The sequence below is a fragment of the Rhinoraja longicauda genome, chromosome 20 (genome assembly GCF_053455715.1).
Source record: "Rhinoraja longicauda isolate Sanriku21f chromosome 20, sRhiLon1.1, whole genome shotgun sequence".
Classification (NCBI taxonomy): domain Eukaryota; kingdom Metazoa; phylum Chordata; class Chondrichthyes; order Rajiformes; family Arhynchobatidae; genus Rhinoraja; species Rhinoraja longicauda.
In genome coordinates this window covers 18,427,366-18,447,471 of record NC_135972.1, presented here as the reverse complement: position 1 = coordinate 18,447,471, position 20,106 = coordinate 18,427,366, and the positions used below count along the sequence as shown (strand labels likewise).

Below are 20,106 nucleotides of genomic sequence, written 5' to 3'. Positions count from 1 at the left end.
ACAATTTATGACAATCATAGCCTATTGTTTATTTTATGGGAAAATAATCACCTTACATTTCAGTATAAGCAATATAACACAGAATATTAAAGCAAAAAGAATTAGCTTGCAGAATTGCTGCCAATACTAAATTAGATCAAACCAAGAGGTACACTGCAAACACTCTGCAAGAACATGGTGGCACGGCGGTAGAGTTGCCAGTGACTGGGTTCCATCCCGACTACGGATGCTGTCTGTACGGAATTCGTACGTTCTCCATCTGACCACGTGGGTTTTCTCCGAGATCTTCAGTTTTCCACCCACACTCCAAAGACGTACAGGTTTGTAGGTTAATTGGCTTGGTATAATTGTAAATTATCTCTAGTGTGTGTAGGATAGTGTTAATGTGCGGGGATCGCTGGTCAATGCGGACCTGGTGGGCCGACGGGCCTATTTTCACGCTGTATCTCTCAACTAAACACAGTGGAAGTGATAGTGGTGCAATCTTTCCAGAATTTGTGATATGTCAAAAGTCCACCTTAAAATGCACTGAAAATGCACCAGAACGTTTAACGATTATTTTGTTCACTTCGCAAATCCCAAAAGGTCACCAACAATTATGAGATTATTTGGCATTAACTTCCAATATTTTATTTCTAAAAGGATTTATCCATTCCTCACAATCACATTTTGGTTTGCTTTTCGTATCAAAACGTCTAAAAATTCTTCACGTAATAACGTTTTGGAAGCTCTGACCGTGAACAAAGTTACAGAGGCGGGTTGGAAATAGGCACAGTAAAAATGCTATAAGAAAATAACTGCAGATGCTGGTACAAATCGATTTATTCACAAAATGCTGGAGTAACTCAGCAGGTCAGGCAGCATCTCGGGAGAGAAGGAATGGGTGACGTTTCGGGTCGAGACCCTTCTTCAGACTGACGTCAGGGGGGCGGGCCGCCCCCCTGACATCAGTCTGAAGAAGGGTCTCGACCCGAAACGTCACCCATTCCTTCTCTCCCGAGATGCTGCCTGACCTGCTGAGTTACTCCAGCATTTTGTGAATAAACAGTAAAAATGCTGCCAGCATCCTCTGAAATACGATGAAAAAATAAAAACACTATCGTCCCAGATGGCACATCACGAAAACCTGATGCAGAAAGAGTAGTTTATAAAGACCACTTTGAATTAAATCAAAAGCAAACAAAAACACACTGCAAAATGTAACATGGAGTGGAAATTTAAAGTCGGAATAAAGACATTATGGACACAACCAACACTTACAAAATTCACAGGGAGCTGCGGAAAACAATCCGAAAATCACTCGAACAACAGGAAGACTGGATGAATTTAGTTGCATGGACCAGTGATTTTTTTTCTATTAAAATCCATTTTGTTTATGAGAATGTTGACAAAATGTATTAGAACAAGGCTTGATACTATTGATTTATTTCTACATATCTTTCAGGTGGTCAAAATATAGTTTAGTTCAATTTTAGAGGTACAGTACGGAAACAGGCCCTTCGGCCAACTGAGTCCGCGCCGACCTGTACACTAGCACTGTCCTACAAACCAGGGACAATTTACAATTATAATAGCCAATTAACCTACGAACCTGCACGTCTTTGGAGTGTGGGAGGAAACCGGAGCACCCGGAGAAAATCCACATGGTCATGGGGAGAACGTACAAACTCTGTACAGACAGCACCCACAGTCAGGATCATACCTAGGTCTCTGGCACTGTAAGGTGGCAACTCTACCATTGTCCCACCATGCCACCCTCCTCTCTCTATACTTCTCTCTAATGGACAGATGACAGGAGTTTCCAAACAAGTCACCAAAAACCTGGATCTTAATATTACAACACACATACACTCTATTAATGTTTGTTGAGCTGTGTTCAAATCAAAAACTAGACAAGATGTCCAGTATCATTTTTCAGATGTTCTGATACTAGATCACAGCAATGAACAAACAAAGGAGAAATCAATTGGTATTAGAATTGATTCTGTATACCTAGTTTGTTTTAAAAAGCCTGTTGAACGAAAACAAGCCTTTAAAACATGGAAGAAAGTTCTCTTAAATTAATTTATATTTAAGACCCAAGGTAGAAACAATGGTCTTCACCTCTTTTAGAAAGCAGTCCTATTTTCTATTCCCACCCCCATCTCAAATTTTTTTAAAACCAGCCTGAGTTGTTCGTGTGTTCTTTGTCTTGCTCTCTCAGAAGATTTTGTGGCAGGATGTATATTTTTTCTTCTATGAGACATCACAGCCGTGTAAAGCAGGCTAGATGGACTAGATGTCTTTAATGGTCCATTATTATTCTATGTTTGCAGCAATGGGACCTCACCTTTCATAATCTTCCAGATAAAAATGATTTTAAGCAGCTATTAAACAAAATCCTTTTAAGCATTCATGCCTCCTCTTCTGCATCATCACTTCCATCAATGCTGCTATCTGTTGATAAATCTTCCTCGTTACATTTTTCATCTGCCTCTTCCACTGCAACTGCAGAATCAATCACTTCCTGCTGTTTACTGTTCTCTGAAGGCACCACACAATCTACTAATGGAGCCACAGTGTCCTGCGAAGATGCTGAACTGTCCACTGATGGTTCTATATCATCTGCTGAAGTTTGTGTTCCATCTTCTGGGGCGGCAGACAATCCTACAGGTGCCTGGCTGCTTGCCTGTGCTGCCTTCTGGTCATCAGACTTAACACTGGATGGGTCATCATCCAAAAATGACCCCCAGGTTTTTAATCGATACTCTCTTTCCTTTACAGTCTCGTCAATCTAGAAATTACAATAATATTTTAGAATTATTATGTTATGTTAAGAAAAATCCAAAGATACATTACAAGTACATTAAAGGAAAGAGGGTATAGGGCCCCTCAGACGCCAAAGTTGTCATCTATGTGAGGAGTTGCAGGAGATGAGTAAGCTCATCTGAATATTTCTCCTCTGTTTTTACAGTGGAGAATGACATGATGACTTAGGACAGGAAATGGAGATGTATTGAGGAAAGTCCGTATTACGGTCAAGGAGATGCTGGACATATTGAGATGTATGTAGGTAGATCAAACTCCCGGTCAGAACAGATATATCCGAGAAACTTATGGGTAGCTAGAGAAGAAATTGCAGGAGACCTGACTGGGATACACGAATCATTGTTATATACAGGCGAGTTTTTGTTTGTTATTTAGTTTTAGATTTTAATGATATAGCGCAGAAATAGACCTTTCGCTCTTCAAGTCCGCACCAACCAGCAATCCCCGCACTTTAATAATATTCTACACACACTAGGGACAATGAATTAATTTTATACCAAGCCAATTAACCTGCAAACCTGCACGTCTCTAGAGTGTGGGAGGAAACCGAAGATGTTGGAGAAAGCTGACGTGGTCACGGGGAGAACGTACAAACTCCACACAGACAGCACCCATAGTTAGGATCGAACCCGGGTCTCTGGTGCTGTAAGGCAGTAACTCTACCACTGCGCTACCGGATGACTGGAGGGTGGCTAACATTGTGCCTCTATTTAAGAAGGGCTGCAAGGAAAAAACTGGAAACTATGGGCCAGGGAGCCTACCATCTGTGGTAGGTGATTTACTGGCGAGAATTCTGTGATATCAGATATCAATGTATTTAGATGGACAGAGACTGACTTGGAATAGTCAACACGGTTTTATGCATGGGAGATCGTGTCCTGTGAATTTGATTTTTGAAGTAGTAACCAAGAAGGATGACATAGGAAAGGCCATAGACGTCGTCCATATGGCCATCAGCAAGGCCTTTGAAAAGGTTCTACATAGTAGGCTGTTCGGAAGATTAGATTGCATGGCATCCAGGGTTGTAATCAGGCTGGAAAGAGTGCAGAGATTTACGAGGATGTTTAGTTTAGTTTAGAGATACAGCATGTAAACAAGCTCGTCGGCCCACCGAGTCTGCACTGACCATCGACAACCCGTTCACACTAGTTCTGTTAATCTCACTTTCTCATTCACTCCCCACACACTAAGCAATTTAGAAGCCAATTAACCTGCAAACCTGCACTTCTTTGGGATGTGGGAGGAAAGCAGATCACCTGCAGGAAGCTCACAGGTAGACTGTGCAAACCTCACACAGACTTCACCCAAGATCAGGATTGAACCCGGGTCTTACCCAGGACTTACACAGTAAATGGTAGAGGCCTGGAGAATGTTGCAGAACAAGTTTTGGAGATCCAGGTGCGTGGTTCCCCAAAAGTGGCGAGTCAGATAGAAGTGTGGTGAAGAATGAGACAGTGCACTGAGGTGTTTGGCATTGATTGAAACAACTTGCTGGAGAGGAAGCTTGAAGCACCCCCCACCTCCCATTCTTTATGTATCGTTCTACAGGAATGACTGAATACATGTGCCAAAGCCATCCTAACTCGCTCTTCCTTTTGTACCTGGTAATCCACGACACCATCCCACGTTTCAGCAGTTAGCTGGCGCCCACCAAACCATCTTCCATTAAGAACAAGTTTACACTGATCAGCTTCTTCTGGTTCTTTAAATGCCACCGAAGCCACTCCCTCAGGGTGTCTCTGGAAATTCCAGCAGATCCAGAATTAAAACATTTCTGCATTTTCTTTAAATAAATCTCTCAAACAATTCATGATATACAGAACAGATGAGACTTTTTGAAGAAAATACTCACATCAAACAAAAGTACTTTCTTGACTTGACCAAATTTTTCACATTCCACTCTAAGGTCTTCTTGGATCTCAGTTAAAATCGTCGCATCAGCCTGTAAGAAGTTTAAATATGAAATATATGTATCATTTTTTTTAAAAAGAGAGAGAGAGAGAGAGAGAGAGACAGAATCAGTGACAAATCTCTAACAAGAGCTACATGTTTCTCCAAGTTTATTCCTGTTCTACACATTTTCTGACTTGGCAAATGGTGTTAAAGGGTGCAAATTTGGGATGGTAGAATTCTCTATTAAGTGGATATGTGGTGGTCTCAACCTGAAGATTAGTTTAATTTTTATAATTTATCGTCAAAATCTTTCAAGAAACATTTAGCAAGAACTGTCAGTAAGTGGCCATTAATAGTCAATTAGCTAGAAAGGATTGGGTAAAGACAATAAGCACTGCAAGCAAAATGTTCCGCGTGACAGGTTCAGATTGAAAAGCCATGTAAAAATCAACCAGATTATCTGCTATGCAACGCTGTCATAATTATAGGGCACTGTAAATTAATATTAAAGCTCAGCTAGTAAAAGTGGCTTTTCAGTGAAGGGATATAATGTGCTACTTACTACTCCAAAGTTTGCCATAGTTTGTATTCACACAGTACTTAAATTTGTCAATGTTTTAATATTTGGAGTATTGTGTGCAGTTCCGGTCAACCCATTACTGGAAGGGTGTCGAGGCTGAGGAGAGGGTGCAGAGGAAGTTTACCCAAATGCTGCCTGGATTAGGGGATATTAACTACATGGAGAGGTTGGGAAAACTTGGATTGTTTTCCCTCAAATGCTAGAGTTTGAGGTGAGATCTGATTATAAAAATTATAAGAGGCAGAGAGGATAGACAGCCTGAACCTTTTTAGTCAGACTTGTGGTATCACATCCAATTCTGGACACAATTTTAAAAAGGATTAAGGTGTGAAACTAAAAAAGTTCCAAGCATGAGGGATTATATTTAAGTGGACAGATTTGAAAACTATATTGTTCTCTTTGAGATAGAATTGGCTGAAGGGAAAGATGTATAGATCTTCAGAAATCAACTGATGAGGTAAAGAAAAAATGCTCCCTCTGGGTCAAGACCTAGTGGACTTAAAGTGACCTGCATTTAAACCAATGAAGTTATTGCATATTTACTTTAAAATATGGCAGTTGAACATTTAATCAGTTTGCAAAAACAAATTTAGGTAAGCAGAGTCAGTATTACAGCACTGAACCAGATCATTGGGCCCAGCTTGTCCATACTGACTAAGTTGCCTAACTGAGCTAGTCACACACATATCCAACCAAACAGTTCCATTCATGTACCAAGTGACTTTTTAATATCACAATCGTGCCCGCCTCTGTCACTTCTGGCAGCTCATTCCATGTATTAACCACCCTCTGTGTGAAGAGTTGCCCTCTCAAATCTTTCCCCACTTACCTTAAACCTGTGCCCATCAGTTTTTAGACATCACCTACCCCGGGTAAAGACTGTGACCATTCACTTCATCATCTTATATATCTCTCTATCAGATCACCCCTCAGCTTTCTATGATTCAAGGAAAGAGTCCTACCCCATCCCAGCCTCTCCTTATAACTCAAACCCTCCAGACTTGATAATACCCTTTAGTTTCTTGCATCCTTCCTAATAGCATGGCGAGCAGAAGTGTACAGAGTACTCCAGGAAAGAAAAATGTAGGTCAATAGGAAAAGTGCCATGGAGCAAGCAAGGGTTTCTGTACTGCAATGATTCTAGTCTGATTAACTTTGCATCAGTAGTTTCAGCAACAGACACCTCTGCAGGATATCCCAAGAAATAAAGATCCTATCTGGAACAGGACTTACCAAAATTCAAGCAAGTGAGATAAAGACAATAGTAATTCTCATGAGTAACAAAACCAATTACAAAATTACTTCGAGTATAAAAAGGAGAAAGACCGATGCTAGAATCTGTAAAAGATCTACTTTCTTTAGACCCTTCTGACTATTGTTTATTTTATCTACAATTATGGTTGTAGAAATTTGAAACGTTTTAATGATCAGACAAGACTCTTTTTGGTGATAACTCATTCTACCAGTCAAAGATCGAGTGGAAGATCAATTCAAACTAACTACATCTGATTTGAAATCTCTGAAAAGCAGTTGCAAAAACAAATTTCATGCTTCTTAAGTGCTATCACCTGTTTCACAGATGTTAAATCACAAGGGACTTACTACATGCAGTTGTCTTCTCTAGTAATGCAATCTTTAAAATCATTAGATCATAATGTGATCATATTTTGTTCTGACCACAAGTAGCATTTGAACCATTCAAAAGCAACATAGCAAGTAAAAATAGAAAAGGGTCAAAAAGCAGGCCATCTATGCCTCAAACGCACCTCGAAATCCGTTGGATGAAACATGTTCCTAAGAATAATAACTCTTTCATGCCTGAATCGTGTTTCGCCAGGTTTCTTCTCTGGTCTCCAATCCAGCAGCCTTTGAACAAGAATTATAACAATAAGGATTTGATTCGTGAACAGAAACTTTTACAAGCAAGTAGAGTTCTCTATATCCATTGATAATCGGTTTAAAGTCTAGTTGAGACAATGAATGAGCTACATATACAAGTTAATCTTCTGTGATTCTGCCCACTGCAAACTGGAGGATGATACTTTCTAATAACAAGAACATTTAAATTACTTGTTTATTCTTTTGCTGTTGGAGATGTTATTAATCTGTTCGGATGTTAAGAAGTGAAAATCTGCAATAAAAACAAAATTATGTAAACACTTAGCATCTGTGGAAAGAGAAACGGTTAATTTTAGTTTCGAGTTACAGTGCGGAAACAGGCCCTTTGGCCCATCGAGTCTTCGCGACCAGCAGTCCTCACACACCAACACTATCCTACGCACATGAGTGACAAATTACATTTATACAAAACCAACTTACAAACCCATTTTTCTTTGGAGTGTGGGAGGAAACTGAAGATCTCAGAGAAATCCCACATAGGTCACGGGAACAAACCCCGTACAGACGGCACCCGTAGTCAGGATCAAACCCGGGTCTCTGGCGCTGTAAGGCACCAATTCTACAGCTGTGCCACCTTGCTTAAGGTTAATGTTTAATGTAAAAAAGCCATTCATCAGAATTGATGATGAAAGGACTTCAACTTGAGATTTTAACTCTTTCCAGAGATGTTGTCAGATCTGCTAAGTGTTTACATAATTTTCTATCATTTTGGTGAATTCAGTCAGATAACAAATGCAACAACTTCCCTATAGCTTGGCAGCTTATAATTCCAGCTCATCTTCAAATTCACAAGAATTCTGGAGGAATATCTATTTTGAATTATTCAAGTCCTTTATTAAATATGCATTAAGCCAACGTCCCACTTGATCATAAAATAATGGGTGGTGGCATTTTCTTTGAAGCAAAACAGAAGCTTATAACATTGAGCATCCTAGATGGTTACTGTGGTTTCCTAGGTGTAATTCAGGATTCAACAGAACTTACTTTTTTTGCATTAGCAATTTCTTCTTATAATCTCTGCTTTTCTTCTTCTTTTTGCTGGCGTCAAATTCTCCTTTCATTTCAAACTTGGCAATTTCTACATGCAGCTTGTATCCTCTCATCTCAGTCTCATCCAAAAACTTGAGTGCAAGATCTATAGATTCTTTCTAGAACACAATCAGAAAAATACATTTGTAAAGAAAAGGGAAAGCACAAGATATAAAACAAAATAGAAGTCATGTATGGTCCACGGCCGATCTATGCTGGCCTTCTCTTCTGTGCCAGTTCCCCATAAACCTTAATTCCTCAATCCTTTTATGCACCTCAGGTCACGGTGGCGCAGCGGTAGAGTTGCTGCCTTACAACGAATGCAGCGCCGGAGACTCGGGTTCGATCCTGACCGTGGGCGCCGTCTGTACGGAGTTTGTACGTTCTCCCCATGACCTGCGTGGGTTTTCTCCGAGATCTTCGGTTTCCTCCCACACTCCAAAGGCGTACAGGTATGTAGGTTAATTGGCTGGGCAAATGTAAAAAAAAATAAAAAAATTGTCCCTGGTGTGTGCAGGATAGTGTTAATGTGGGGGGGATCGCTGGGCGGCGCGGACCCGGTGGGCCAAGGGGCCTGTTTCCGTGCTGTATCGCTAAATCTAAAAATCTAAAATCTAAATGACTTGGACAGTCCACATTACAGAAGAGATGGGGTTAGAAGTCTTAAAATGCATAACGAAATCCCCAGGACTGGAGCAAGTGGGACATTGTGGAAAACTATGGGAAGAAATTTCAAGACTCCTGCGAACGTACAAACTCCGTACAGACAGCACCCGTAGTCGGGATTGAACCCGGGTCTCTGGCGCTGCAAGCGCTGCAAGACAGCAACTCTACCGCTACGTCACCTTGGCTGCCCAGACGAAAAATAATGCAGACAAATTATGGAAAGATGTAAAAACCGCGGGGTTATCATGTAGGAACTACAGACGCTGTTTTTTTTTAAAAAAGACATAAAATGCTGAAGTAACCTAGGCAACATTTCTAGAGAACATGAATAGGTGATCTTTCAGGTCAGGATCCTTCTTCGGACTGAATGCGGAGAGGCAGGATTGAGAGTTGACCCAAAACATAGCAGGAATCGCGAATAATAAATCAAATTTCCACTTGAAGTTGCAACAGCAGTGTACCTTTAGGTAGCAGCAGAGTCCATCTCCCTTGAGATTTCCTTCTTTGTCCTTGTACAATTTAACTTTATATTCTAGTGTTTCTGGATTTTGCATGATGATCCCATACTTTGACATAAGCTCCACATATTCATCAGGTGTAATGTCTGGAGGTAATCCTACAAACAGGATATATTTAACTTGAGGTATATTTAAGCATGTTTGGAATATCAGCATTTCCCATCCACATTATAGACAATAGACAATAGGTGCAGGAGTAGGCCATTCGAGCCAGCACCACCATTCAATGTGATCATGGCTGATCATTCTCAATCAGTACCCCGTTCCTGCCTTCTCCCCATAGCCCCTGACTCCGCTATCCTTAAGAGCTCTATCTAGCTCTCTCTTGAGTTCAGTTTAGCAATAGTGCGGAAACAGGCCCTTCAGCCTACCAAGTCCGTGCCAACCAGCGATCACCGCTACACTAGTAGACCTGCTGAGTTACTCCAGCATTTTGTGAATAAATACCTTCGATTTGTACCAGCATCTGCAGTTATTTTCTTACACTACCTCTACACTAGTTCTATCCTACACCCGAAGGACAATTTACAGAAACCAATGAACCCATAACCTGTCTTTGAAATGTGGGAGAAAAAGGGAGCAACCAGGGAAAACCCATGGGATCACAGGGAGAAGGCATAAACTCTGTAGAGACAGCACCCATAGTCATGATTGAACTCGGGTCTCTGGTGCTGTAAGGCAGCAACCCTACCGCTGCACCACTCTGCCACCCTAAAATAAAATTGTAAATACAAATTAATTATCACATCAGCTTCTTGGTGTGACAACTAAAGAACTACTCCTGTCAGTTTCACCACTATTATTATCATTAATTAATTCATTCAATAGGAACATTATCAATAGTACACTTCAATTCATCTGGAAGGTACTCCCAAGACAGGGAGGAAAGTAGTGAAATTTCATTTGAAATCTGTAGTGTCAGCAGAAATCTTTGAGTCAGAAGGTATCGAAATCCCACTCCAGCCTATACACGATCGAATGTAGACATGTACAAGATCGAATGTACAAGATTGAGCTTGAATCCTGTATGCCAAACTGAGTGAGCACTCCATTACCAGCTTCTGTAACTAACCCAACATCAACTCTCACAGCCAGACATTAAAAACAATCAGAACGGAGCACTACCCAGTGCTCTGGCTGACCTTTATCGACCAAATAACATTTTTTTTAAAGGTGTGGTTTCTGATTACCTTTCTTCCCTGGAGGCCCAATACCCATTCAATGAGTAGGATTGTGAATTCTGTCAGGTCCACACTGGCACAGGATACAAGAGCAGATTCCAAGATTAAATGTCAGGGAAGCTCACCATGCCCCTGCTCTGCTGTTGATCTCCATGGCAAATCCAGGATGGTACACCTAAAACTTAACTGAACTCATGCTGAGAAATGAAAAAACTGTTCAGGTCATAGAGTCATATAGTGTGGAGACTCAATGATATATAGTTCCCAGGCTTTTCCTTGCAACCCTTCTTAAATAGAGGCACAACATTAGTCAACCTCCAGTCTTCCGGCACCTCACCCGTATCTAATGACGATTCATACATTTGTACATCTCAGCCAGAGTGCCTCCACTTTCTTCTCGAGCTACCCACAATGTCATCGGATCGATCTGATCGGGCCCAGGAGATTTATCCACCTTCATACACCCCAAGACGTTCAGCACTTCCTCAACTGTAACACTGGCTGTCTTCAAGACACTTACACACTGAGTATAGAAATTGGGAGGTCATGTAGCAGTTCTATAAGACGTTGGTGAGGCTGCATTTAGAGTATTGTGTTCAGTTCTGGGCACCATGTTATAGGAAAGACGTTGTTAAGTTGGAAAGGGTGCAGAGAAGATTTACAAGGATGTTCCATGGCACTTGCTAAGTCTCAATAAACAGCCACGACATAGCAGGCCAACATATATGCAGAGGGAACAATGGAAACTGGACCGGTCCAGGCCCAAATGTAGGGCAGAGTGTTTTGCGAATCAGGCTAATGGGTAGAGGGGTTGAGCTGAAGGCCGACTAAGGGAGTCAGCGTTGGGTGGTAGGGTGGTTGCCATGGGTTGCAATGATCAAGTAGGGAAAAAAAGGACAGTAACTATGGTAGGTTTCAGGCACTGACTTGCCCATACAGAAGTAGTACTCTCAGTTACTGTGGACCACATGAACAAATCATATGCCATGATCAGACCAGAGTCGCACAACATTGACAGTATGGGGGTCAAAAGAAGATGGAACTATAGAAAATATAAGAAGAAAATGCTAGAAACAGCTTCTTTGGTCCAACAAGTCCACATTGACCATCAACCAACCATTTTACTTTATATCTATACTAATCGTTTAAAAAATTCTCACATCCTCTTCAACTCTCCCAGATTTGAGCACACGCACATATTAGGGGCAATTTACAGTGGCCGAACAAACCATTGGCGCGGGGAAAGGGGGGCAAATTCCCATAGTCACAATGTGCAAATTCCACACACACAGGACCCAAAGCCAGGAATGATTTCGGATCTCTGGCGGTGCAAGGCAGCGGCTAATCTGAAAATGTTTCAGATTAGTTTTGTTGAAGTCTTCTAATATTGTATATTTTTACCTGTTTTCAGTATTTGATTTAGATCATGTTTTCCGTTTTATTTCTTCTAATCATTCTTGGCTCTTCCATAGCAAGATTCGTTCCATAATATCATCATAACAAAGTTTGATACAGACTTCAATGTACCACATAATCGGAGCACAATAGACTGCAAGTAACTGATCTGTCCAGTGTATCACTGTGCTGCAACACTCTGCAAACTTATTTTAAGCATCAACTGTACAGTAGATATTTTTTCAAAGTAGCGGAGTAGACTACTTTTTTCAAAGTAGCAGAGCGGAGTAGCCAGTGGCTCTGGCTGAAGAGGAAAGACCCCATCTGGTCTCCCAAATAAGCCGGCTAGGCAGATGCAGAGGGGGGTGGTTCTGGGACGCCAGAATGCACTGCTGAGCCTACTGGAGACGTCGTGGGTCCAATCAGCGAAACGTCGATGAAAGTAGGTGCTCACTTGATAACCCCAATGACGTGTCTGCCTAGCCTTTCTCAACATCAGAGGAGTATAGGTGAGTGCATAAGCCTCCCATCACCACCGGGAGCAAGTTGACATTTGGCACTTTGGATTTCTAACATCTTGTCCTGTGTATTTGGAAACATTTCAAATTAAAAATCCAAAATACGCATTATACTCCCTGATAGATCCTATATTTTCAAACACCTATGAAATGTTATGCTTTTCTATTATTTAAAATTATTAGAAAAAACAACTCCACTTTCATTCGTCAGTCCAAGTTGTGCTGTCTGTTTGTTATCAATTCACGGGCCAGGTGGGGTACTCGTAAGCTTCCAACTGGGTAGTCAGTTATACACAATATATTCTGTATATAACTGGGTATTCATTAATTCACTCCATTCACTCTGCTGTCCTCTATCCAGGATAACTTTGTCCATTGGGTCATCACTTAGCATTGAGCAAGGGCTTGGCTATGAGCTAGAATATGTCAGAAACATTAAAATCTCAGCACAGTTCACTTTGTTCGTACATTCCACGGTCCAGTACATACCAGTGATATACACACTTGTGTTCTTCTGTTCTTCAACGTCAATCCAGCCTTTAAGAGAAATATTTACCCATACTGTTAAATGTATTACTGCATGATATACAGATAACATCTTAGAAATATTTTAACTACACAATAAACTTCCAAACAAGTGCAGTGATATAGCCCAGTGCTCAAAACATGTTGCATACTCAGCTCACTGTATCATGTATAAAAATTGTGTGGAAAAAATCTAAGCAATGTTATGAAACTGAAATGTTCAGTAGATCAATTAGAGGCAATCAAAAAGGAATAAGAACAGCAATACACTTCAGCTTTTCACATCAGTACTTTCAGATGACCAAATGCCATCTATTTAGGCAAAACAAAATATTGTGTTCAGTTAAATCTGCATCCGTGATCAGACAGATCCGTGATGCGTTCTGTGTTAAAATAAATTGTTATATTTGTATGCAAGTATGGTACAAATTCAAAAGATTCCTAGCTTTGTAGGTTTAATTTATCAGGACTGTCAACATGGTGATTATTGGAACAAACAGGACAAACCATCACAAGATAAAAAGCTTGGGATGTCCCAAGCGATTTATTACTTTTTGTGTAGTCACTGTGATATGGAAACACAACAATCACAGCAAGATCCCATAAGCAGCCAGGAAATAAGTAACCAGAAAGTGTTTTGTAGAGACAAAGTTTGCATTTATATAGAACATTTCATGACCATTTGTTCCAAAGCAGAGCCAACCTGCTTAGTCATTGGCGTAGAATCACAGACCACTGAAACAAGGCATTTGGCCCACCACGTCTAAACGCAACTCTACTGAACCCATTTTCCAGAATTAGGGGCACAGCCTTCCATGCCTTTGTAATTCAAGTCATTGCCGAGCTTCTTCATAAATGTAATGAAAATCTCTGCCTCCACTACTCACTTAGTACAGTAAAACTCTGATAAGTTGCTCACTGACCATTCACTATCTGGCCTCGGCAACTCAAGAATTGAACATTATGGTGCCCTGAAATGGGGGGACTATGTATAAACACTGCTGTAATTTCTACTTGGTGAAACCAAAATATATAAAAATGGCCTTTATTAAAATCTGACAATGTGCACTTTAACCACATGTGATTTTTTTTCTATTATAAATCTCAAAATGTGGAGTACAGAGGCAAATAAATCAATGATGGGTCTTTGCCCCAAACATTATGGAGGGGACTGTATACCCTTTGGCTTTTTGAGGGCGTGCAGCGTAGGTTTACTAGGTTAATTCCCGGATTGGCGGGATTATCATATGTTGAAAGACTGGAGCGACTAGGCTTGTATACACTGGAATTTAGAAGGATGAGAGGAGATCTTATCGAAACGTATAAGATTATTAAGGGGTTGGACACGTTAGAGGCAGGAAACATGTTCCCAATGTTGGGGGAGTCCAGAACAAGGGGCCACAGTTTAAGAATAAGGGGTAGGCCATTTAGAACTGAGATGAGGAAAAACTTTTTCAGTCAGAGTTGTGAATCTGTGGAATTCTCTGCCTCAGAAGGCAGTGGAGGCCAATTCTCTGAATGCGTTCGAGAGCTAGATAGAGCTCTTAAGGATAGCGGAGTCAGGGGGTATGGGGCGAAGGCAGGAACGGGGTACTGATTGAGAATGATCAGCCATGATCACATTGAATGGCGGTGCTGGCTCGAAGGGCCTCCTCCTGCACCTATTGTCTATTGACACCGATGCCACAAGCTTCCTACTATCTATCTCCCTTATAATTTTGTATACCTCAAGCATCCCCCCCCCCCCCTCAGCATCCTCTGAGAATAAGCAACCAATCCCTCCTCATAACTTCAATGTTCCATCTCGGTGAATTTCCTCTGTTTCCTCTCCAGTTCAATCATATCACCCCTGACCAAGAATAATTGATCTTTTCCTTCCTGCTCTATGCTACACGCCTTCTTTCCCACCTCATGCTGCAGACCTCTGGTATTCTTGGATGTTTACACCAAGATCCCCATTCCTCAAAACTTTCTTCACCTTACTAGTTATCCCAAAATACATCACCTCATTATTCTATAAAATAGATAAATCTGCAAATTTGGAACTTTGGTGGTGCTGGACTTGCATATTTTTTGGCTCTGCAACCCTCTTTTAATTCACATAATTAAATATGTAGTATAATTTTTTTTTTCAGTGTACCAGGTAAGTTAAAAGAGAGCATAGGAAACCACACCCATTATGTTCATAAGAAGATTGGGTAGCAAACCAGTAAATTGATATTGAGCAGAACGGGCCCCTGTGAATATACAAGGAGCATGGAAACCAGAGCCCACGAGTTAACAAGGAGCATTGTGACAGGGCCTCAGTGAGTTTATAAGAGACGTGGGAAACATCATCTGATGAGCCAATTGTTGAACCATAGGGATTTCCGAACATTCAAATAGCTATTTTATTTACGATACCAGCTGCATATTCCACCTGTCACTGAACATCAATATTGACCTTTTCCCAGCCAACACTTCACATGACACCATCACCATTTTTTGTGTCATCTACAAACCCACCAAGTGTAATGCTTACATTTACCTGCAACTCATTAATGTATATACCAAACAGCAAAGGTCTATGGTCCACCATATGTAAACATCCAAGAATACCAGAGGTCTGCAGCACGAGGTGGGAAAGAAGGCGTGTAGCATAGAGCAGGAAGGAAAAGATCAAATATCCTCCTATTATTCAGCCAATTTTGGATCTAATTTGCCAACGTCCTGGACCTCATCTGGGTCCTCTCCAAAAATCTTATGTAAATCCTCGTAGACAACATCACTACACTGTATATCTTCTTTAAAATGGGGGGCGCGGCTAGACACGCAATGTAGTAGATGCAACATTTGACAGCTCCGCATATAACCGATTTAAAACATAGTTTTTTTTTTCACTTTCCGACCTAAATTCTTTACACAATGGCTCCTAAATCTATAACCAAAAAGACTGAGAAAACAGCACCAACAGGGACAACAGCAGACTCCTGTTTGAACGAAGAAAAGTTTGGTGAGCTAGCTACAACCCACGAGGCTAATCCTGCAACCGTGGAGACGGTCTCTGCAGTGCCAGCAAACGAATCCTCGCCATCAGATCTGCTTCTTGCAATCACGAATTTGATTAAAAACCTGGAGGTCAAATTTGTCAATTTATCAACTCAAATTCTTTAAAATTACCCACTCTGCTTCCAATACTTTAATGTATCTAAATTATAATGAACCAACAACAACAGCTATTTTTGCTGAACTATTGATGATGTAGATACAGTAGAGAAAGATAGCCAGAAAAGACGATAAATGAGATTTCAAAAGAAAAATTTAAAAAATATTTAAAAGACACTTGGACAGGTACATAGATAGGAACGATTTAGCGAGATATGGACCACATGCAAGCTTAGACAGGACATCTTGGTTGGCATGGACAAGTTGGGCTGAAGGGCCTGTTTCAATGCATTACGCCTCTGTGACAAATAACTCTTGTGCAAACTTCCCAAAGTAAGCTCAGACAAATGATACTACAGAATTTATTACATCAACAGTAAAGTCTAACCCTGTGGCACCCTCATTCAGGTCACTCCCCCTCATCCTCATTCACACACTGTAGCAGGAAATGGACTGAAAATTAGCTAAAACAATGGCAATAAAAAACTTAATTACCCGCATCCACTTTCCTCTTTTCTCCTTTTGCGTCTTTCTGCGATGCACTGAGCCCCGAAGGCTTCTCTGTCACACCAGACTTCTTTGTGTTAGTGGTGCCACCTCCAGAATTAGCAGGGGTTTCTTCAATGAAGCCATAGTTTGCATGATAAGTTGCCAGAAATTCTTCAGTTATCTACAGTGTTAAGACATATTAGAAATGCATTATTTCCAGTCTAATTTGGGAGGGGTGTAGACACAACAGACTGCAGATGTTGGAACCTGGAGCAACTCAACAGGATAAGCGGGGTGAAAGGACTTGGGGCAAAAGGATGGGACAGGGAGGGGAGATGTGGTCGAGACTGTGGATGTCTCCTCTGCCTAGCATAGCTGGTCCTTACCCTCAACAACTTCTTCGGCTCCACCCACTTCCTCCAAATCCAAGGCGTAGCTATGGGCAGTCGCATGGGCCAAAGCTATGCCTGCCTCTTTGTAGGGTAGTCAAACAATCACTGTTCCAGGCATACAATGTGCTGCCTCCTGCATCCAGGCAAAACTCACTGACTTTGTCAACTATTTTCAATCCTGCACTCAAATTCACTTGGACCATCTTCGACATCTCCCTACCATTTCTGGATCTCACTGTCTCCATCACAGGAGACAGACTATTGACCGACATCTATTACAAACCCACTGACTCCCATAGCTATCTAGACTACACTTCTTCCCACCCTGCTTCCTGTAAAGACTCTATACCCTACTTCCAATTTCCCTGTCCACGCCTCATCTACGCCCAGATGAGGTTTTTCATACTAGATCATCGGAGATGTCCTCATTCTTTAGGAAACGAGGGTTCCCCTCTTCCATTATAGATGAGGCTCTCACCATGGTCTCCTTGATATCCCACAGCTCCGCTCTTGCTCCCCCTCCCCCCATTGGTAACAAGGACAGAGTCCCCCTTGTCCTCACCTCCCACCCCATCAGCCATCACATACAGCATATAACCCTCCAGCGCTTTCGTCACCTCCAACAGGATCCCACTACTGGCCACATCTTCCCATCTCCACCCCTTTCTGCTTTCCGTAGAGACCGATCCCTCTGCAACTCCCTGGTCAACTCATCCCGTCCCACCCAAACCACCCCCTCCCCAGATACTTTCCCCTGCAACCGCAGGAGATGCAACACCTGTCCCTTTACCTCCCACCTTGACTCCACCCCAGTCTTTTCAGGTGAGGCCGAGGTTCACTTGCACCTCCTCCAACCTCATCTACTGTATCCTCACTATTCCAGTTGTCAACTTCTGTACATCGGCGAGTCCAAGCGCAGGCTTGGCAATCGTTTTTCTAAACACCACCGTTCAGTCCGCCTTAACCTACCTGATCTCCCGGTTGCTCAGCACTTTAACTCCCCTCCTATTCCCAATCTGACCTTTCTGTCCTGGGCCTCCTCCATTGTCAAAGTGAGGCCCAGTGCAAATTGGAGGAACACCACGTCATATTTCGCTTGGGTAGCTTACACCTCAACGATATAAACATTGACTTCTCTAACTTTAAATAGCACTTGTTTTCCCTCTCTCTCCATCCCCTACCCAGTTCTCCCACCAGTCTTACTGTCTCTGACTACATTCTACCTCTGTCCCGCCCACTCCCCTGACATCAGTCTGAAGGGTCTCGACCCTAAACATTGCCCATTCCTTCTCTGCAGAGATGCTGCCTGTCCCGCTGAGTTACTCCAGCATTTTGCGTCTATCTTAAATTTAAACCAGCATCTGCAGTTCTTTCCTACACAATATTATGTTGCAGTCTGCGACAGACAACACCCAGGCAAATTAGAGTCAGACTCCCTGCCACTCAAAACTAGCCCCCAACCACCCACTCGGGGTTCAGCACCTACCCGCAGCACACCCCCCTCCTTTCATCTCTCCCGCCCACTCCCTCCCTCCCCTCTCCCCTCCCTGTCCCTCCTCCCCCTCCCGCACCATCTCCCTCTCGCGATCTTCCCCTCTTCCCCTTCCCCTCTCCTCACCCCCCATCATTTCCGCAACCCCTTCCCTCACTTCCTCAGCCTCCCCCTCACCTCAACCCCCCTCTCCTTCACCCTCTGCCCTTCCTCCCCCTCCCCCCCCCCCCCCCCCACCTCCTCCTCCCACTCACCTCCTCTCACTCACCCCCCCCCCCCTCACCTCCTATCCCTCTTTCTCTCCTCTCCCTCCCACCTTGGGGAACCAGGCCCTCTTCTCCTCGTCCCACTCGAACTCCGCGCCGTCCTCGTCCACCACCGTGCTGCTGCTGTGGTCGTCCCCCGCATGTCCGCCCCGCTCGTGTAGCTGCTGCAAGCGCAGCTGCTCGTAAAAGTCCGCGTTGGTCTGGTCGCCGCTCATCCCCGGGCCGCCGCTGCTCCACAGGCCGTGCCTCGCCCTCGCCTCCGCCCCGGGCCGCCGCTCAACTCCCTCCCGCGCTCACTTCCGGCGGCAACCGCGGCTTGGCCGGCCCCCGGTCCCCGTCTCCCCGTCTCCTTAGTTCCAACCCTCCCACCTCCCTAGTTCCAACCCTCCCCCTTCCCTAGTTCCAACCCTCCCCCTTCCCTAGTTCCAACCCTCCCACCTCCCTAGTTCCAACTCTCCCCCTTCCTAAACATTCCCAACCTGCCCTCCCCCACCTCTCTTCCTCACTTCACTACTTCTTATTCCCCTCTCCCCAACCCCTTTTCCTCAACCCCCTCCTCCCTCAAACCTCAACTCCCTCCTCCCTCAAACCACCTCCCTCAACCCCCTCCTCCCTCAAACCACCCTCCTCCCTCAAACCACCCTCCTCCCTCAAACCACCCTGCTCCCTCAACCACCCCCCAACTCTCTTCCTCACCCAATATGTCTAACTCCCCCACCTGCCTTCCTCATTTCAGTAGACAATAGACAATAGACAATAGACAATAGGTGCAGGAGTAGGCCATTCAGCCCTTCGAGCCAGCACCGCCATTCAATGCGATCATGGCTGATCACTATCAATCAGTACCCCGTTCCTGCCTTCTCCCCATACCCCCTCACTCCGCTATCCTTAAGAGCTCTATCCAGCTCTCTCTTGAAAGCATCCAACGAACTGGCCTCCACTGCCTTCTGAGGCAGAGAATTCCACACCTTCACCACCCTCTGACTGAAAAAGTTCTTCCTCATCTCCGTTCTAAATGGCCTACCCCTTATTCTCAAACTGTGGCCCCTTGTTCTGGACTCCCCCAACATTGGGAACATGTTATCTGCCTCTAATGTGTCCAATCCCCTAATTATCTTATATGTTTCAATAAGATCCCCCCTCATCCTTCTAAATTCCAGTGTATACAAGCCCAATCGCTCCAGCCTTTCAACATACGACAGTCCCGCCATTCCGGGAATTAATCTAGTGAACCTACGCTGCACGCCCTCCATAGCAAGAATATCCTTCCTCAAATTTGGAGACCAAAACTGCACACAGTACTCCAGGTGC

General features: G+C 43.1%; 1 protein-coding gene across 1 annotated transcript; it reads right to left on the bottom strand.

The window, feature by feature from the left end:
• Nucleotides 1-986: 986 nt before the first annotated feature.
• htatsf1 (HIV-1 Tat specific factor 1) lies at nt 987-19,107 on the bottom strand. The gene is made up of 9 exons (XM_078416539.1): nt 18,846-19,107; nt 16,652-16,826; nt 12,977-13,024; nt 9,337-9,491; nt 8,165-8,328; nt 7,048-7,147; nt 4,661-4,750; nt 4,410-4,547; nt 987-2,773 (listed from the first exon to the last, which is right to left on the bottom strand). Exons 1-9 carry the CDS (start codon nt 19,008-19,010, stop codon nt 2,393-2,395), a joined length of 1,416 nt encoding a protein of 471 aa, XP_078272665.1. The 5' UTR covers nt 19,011-19,107; the 3' UTR covers nt 987-2,392.
• Nucleotides 19,108-20,106: the final 999 nt, after the last annotated feature.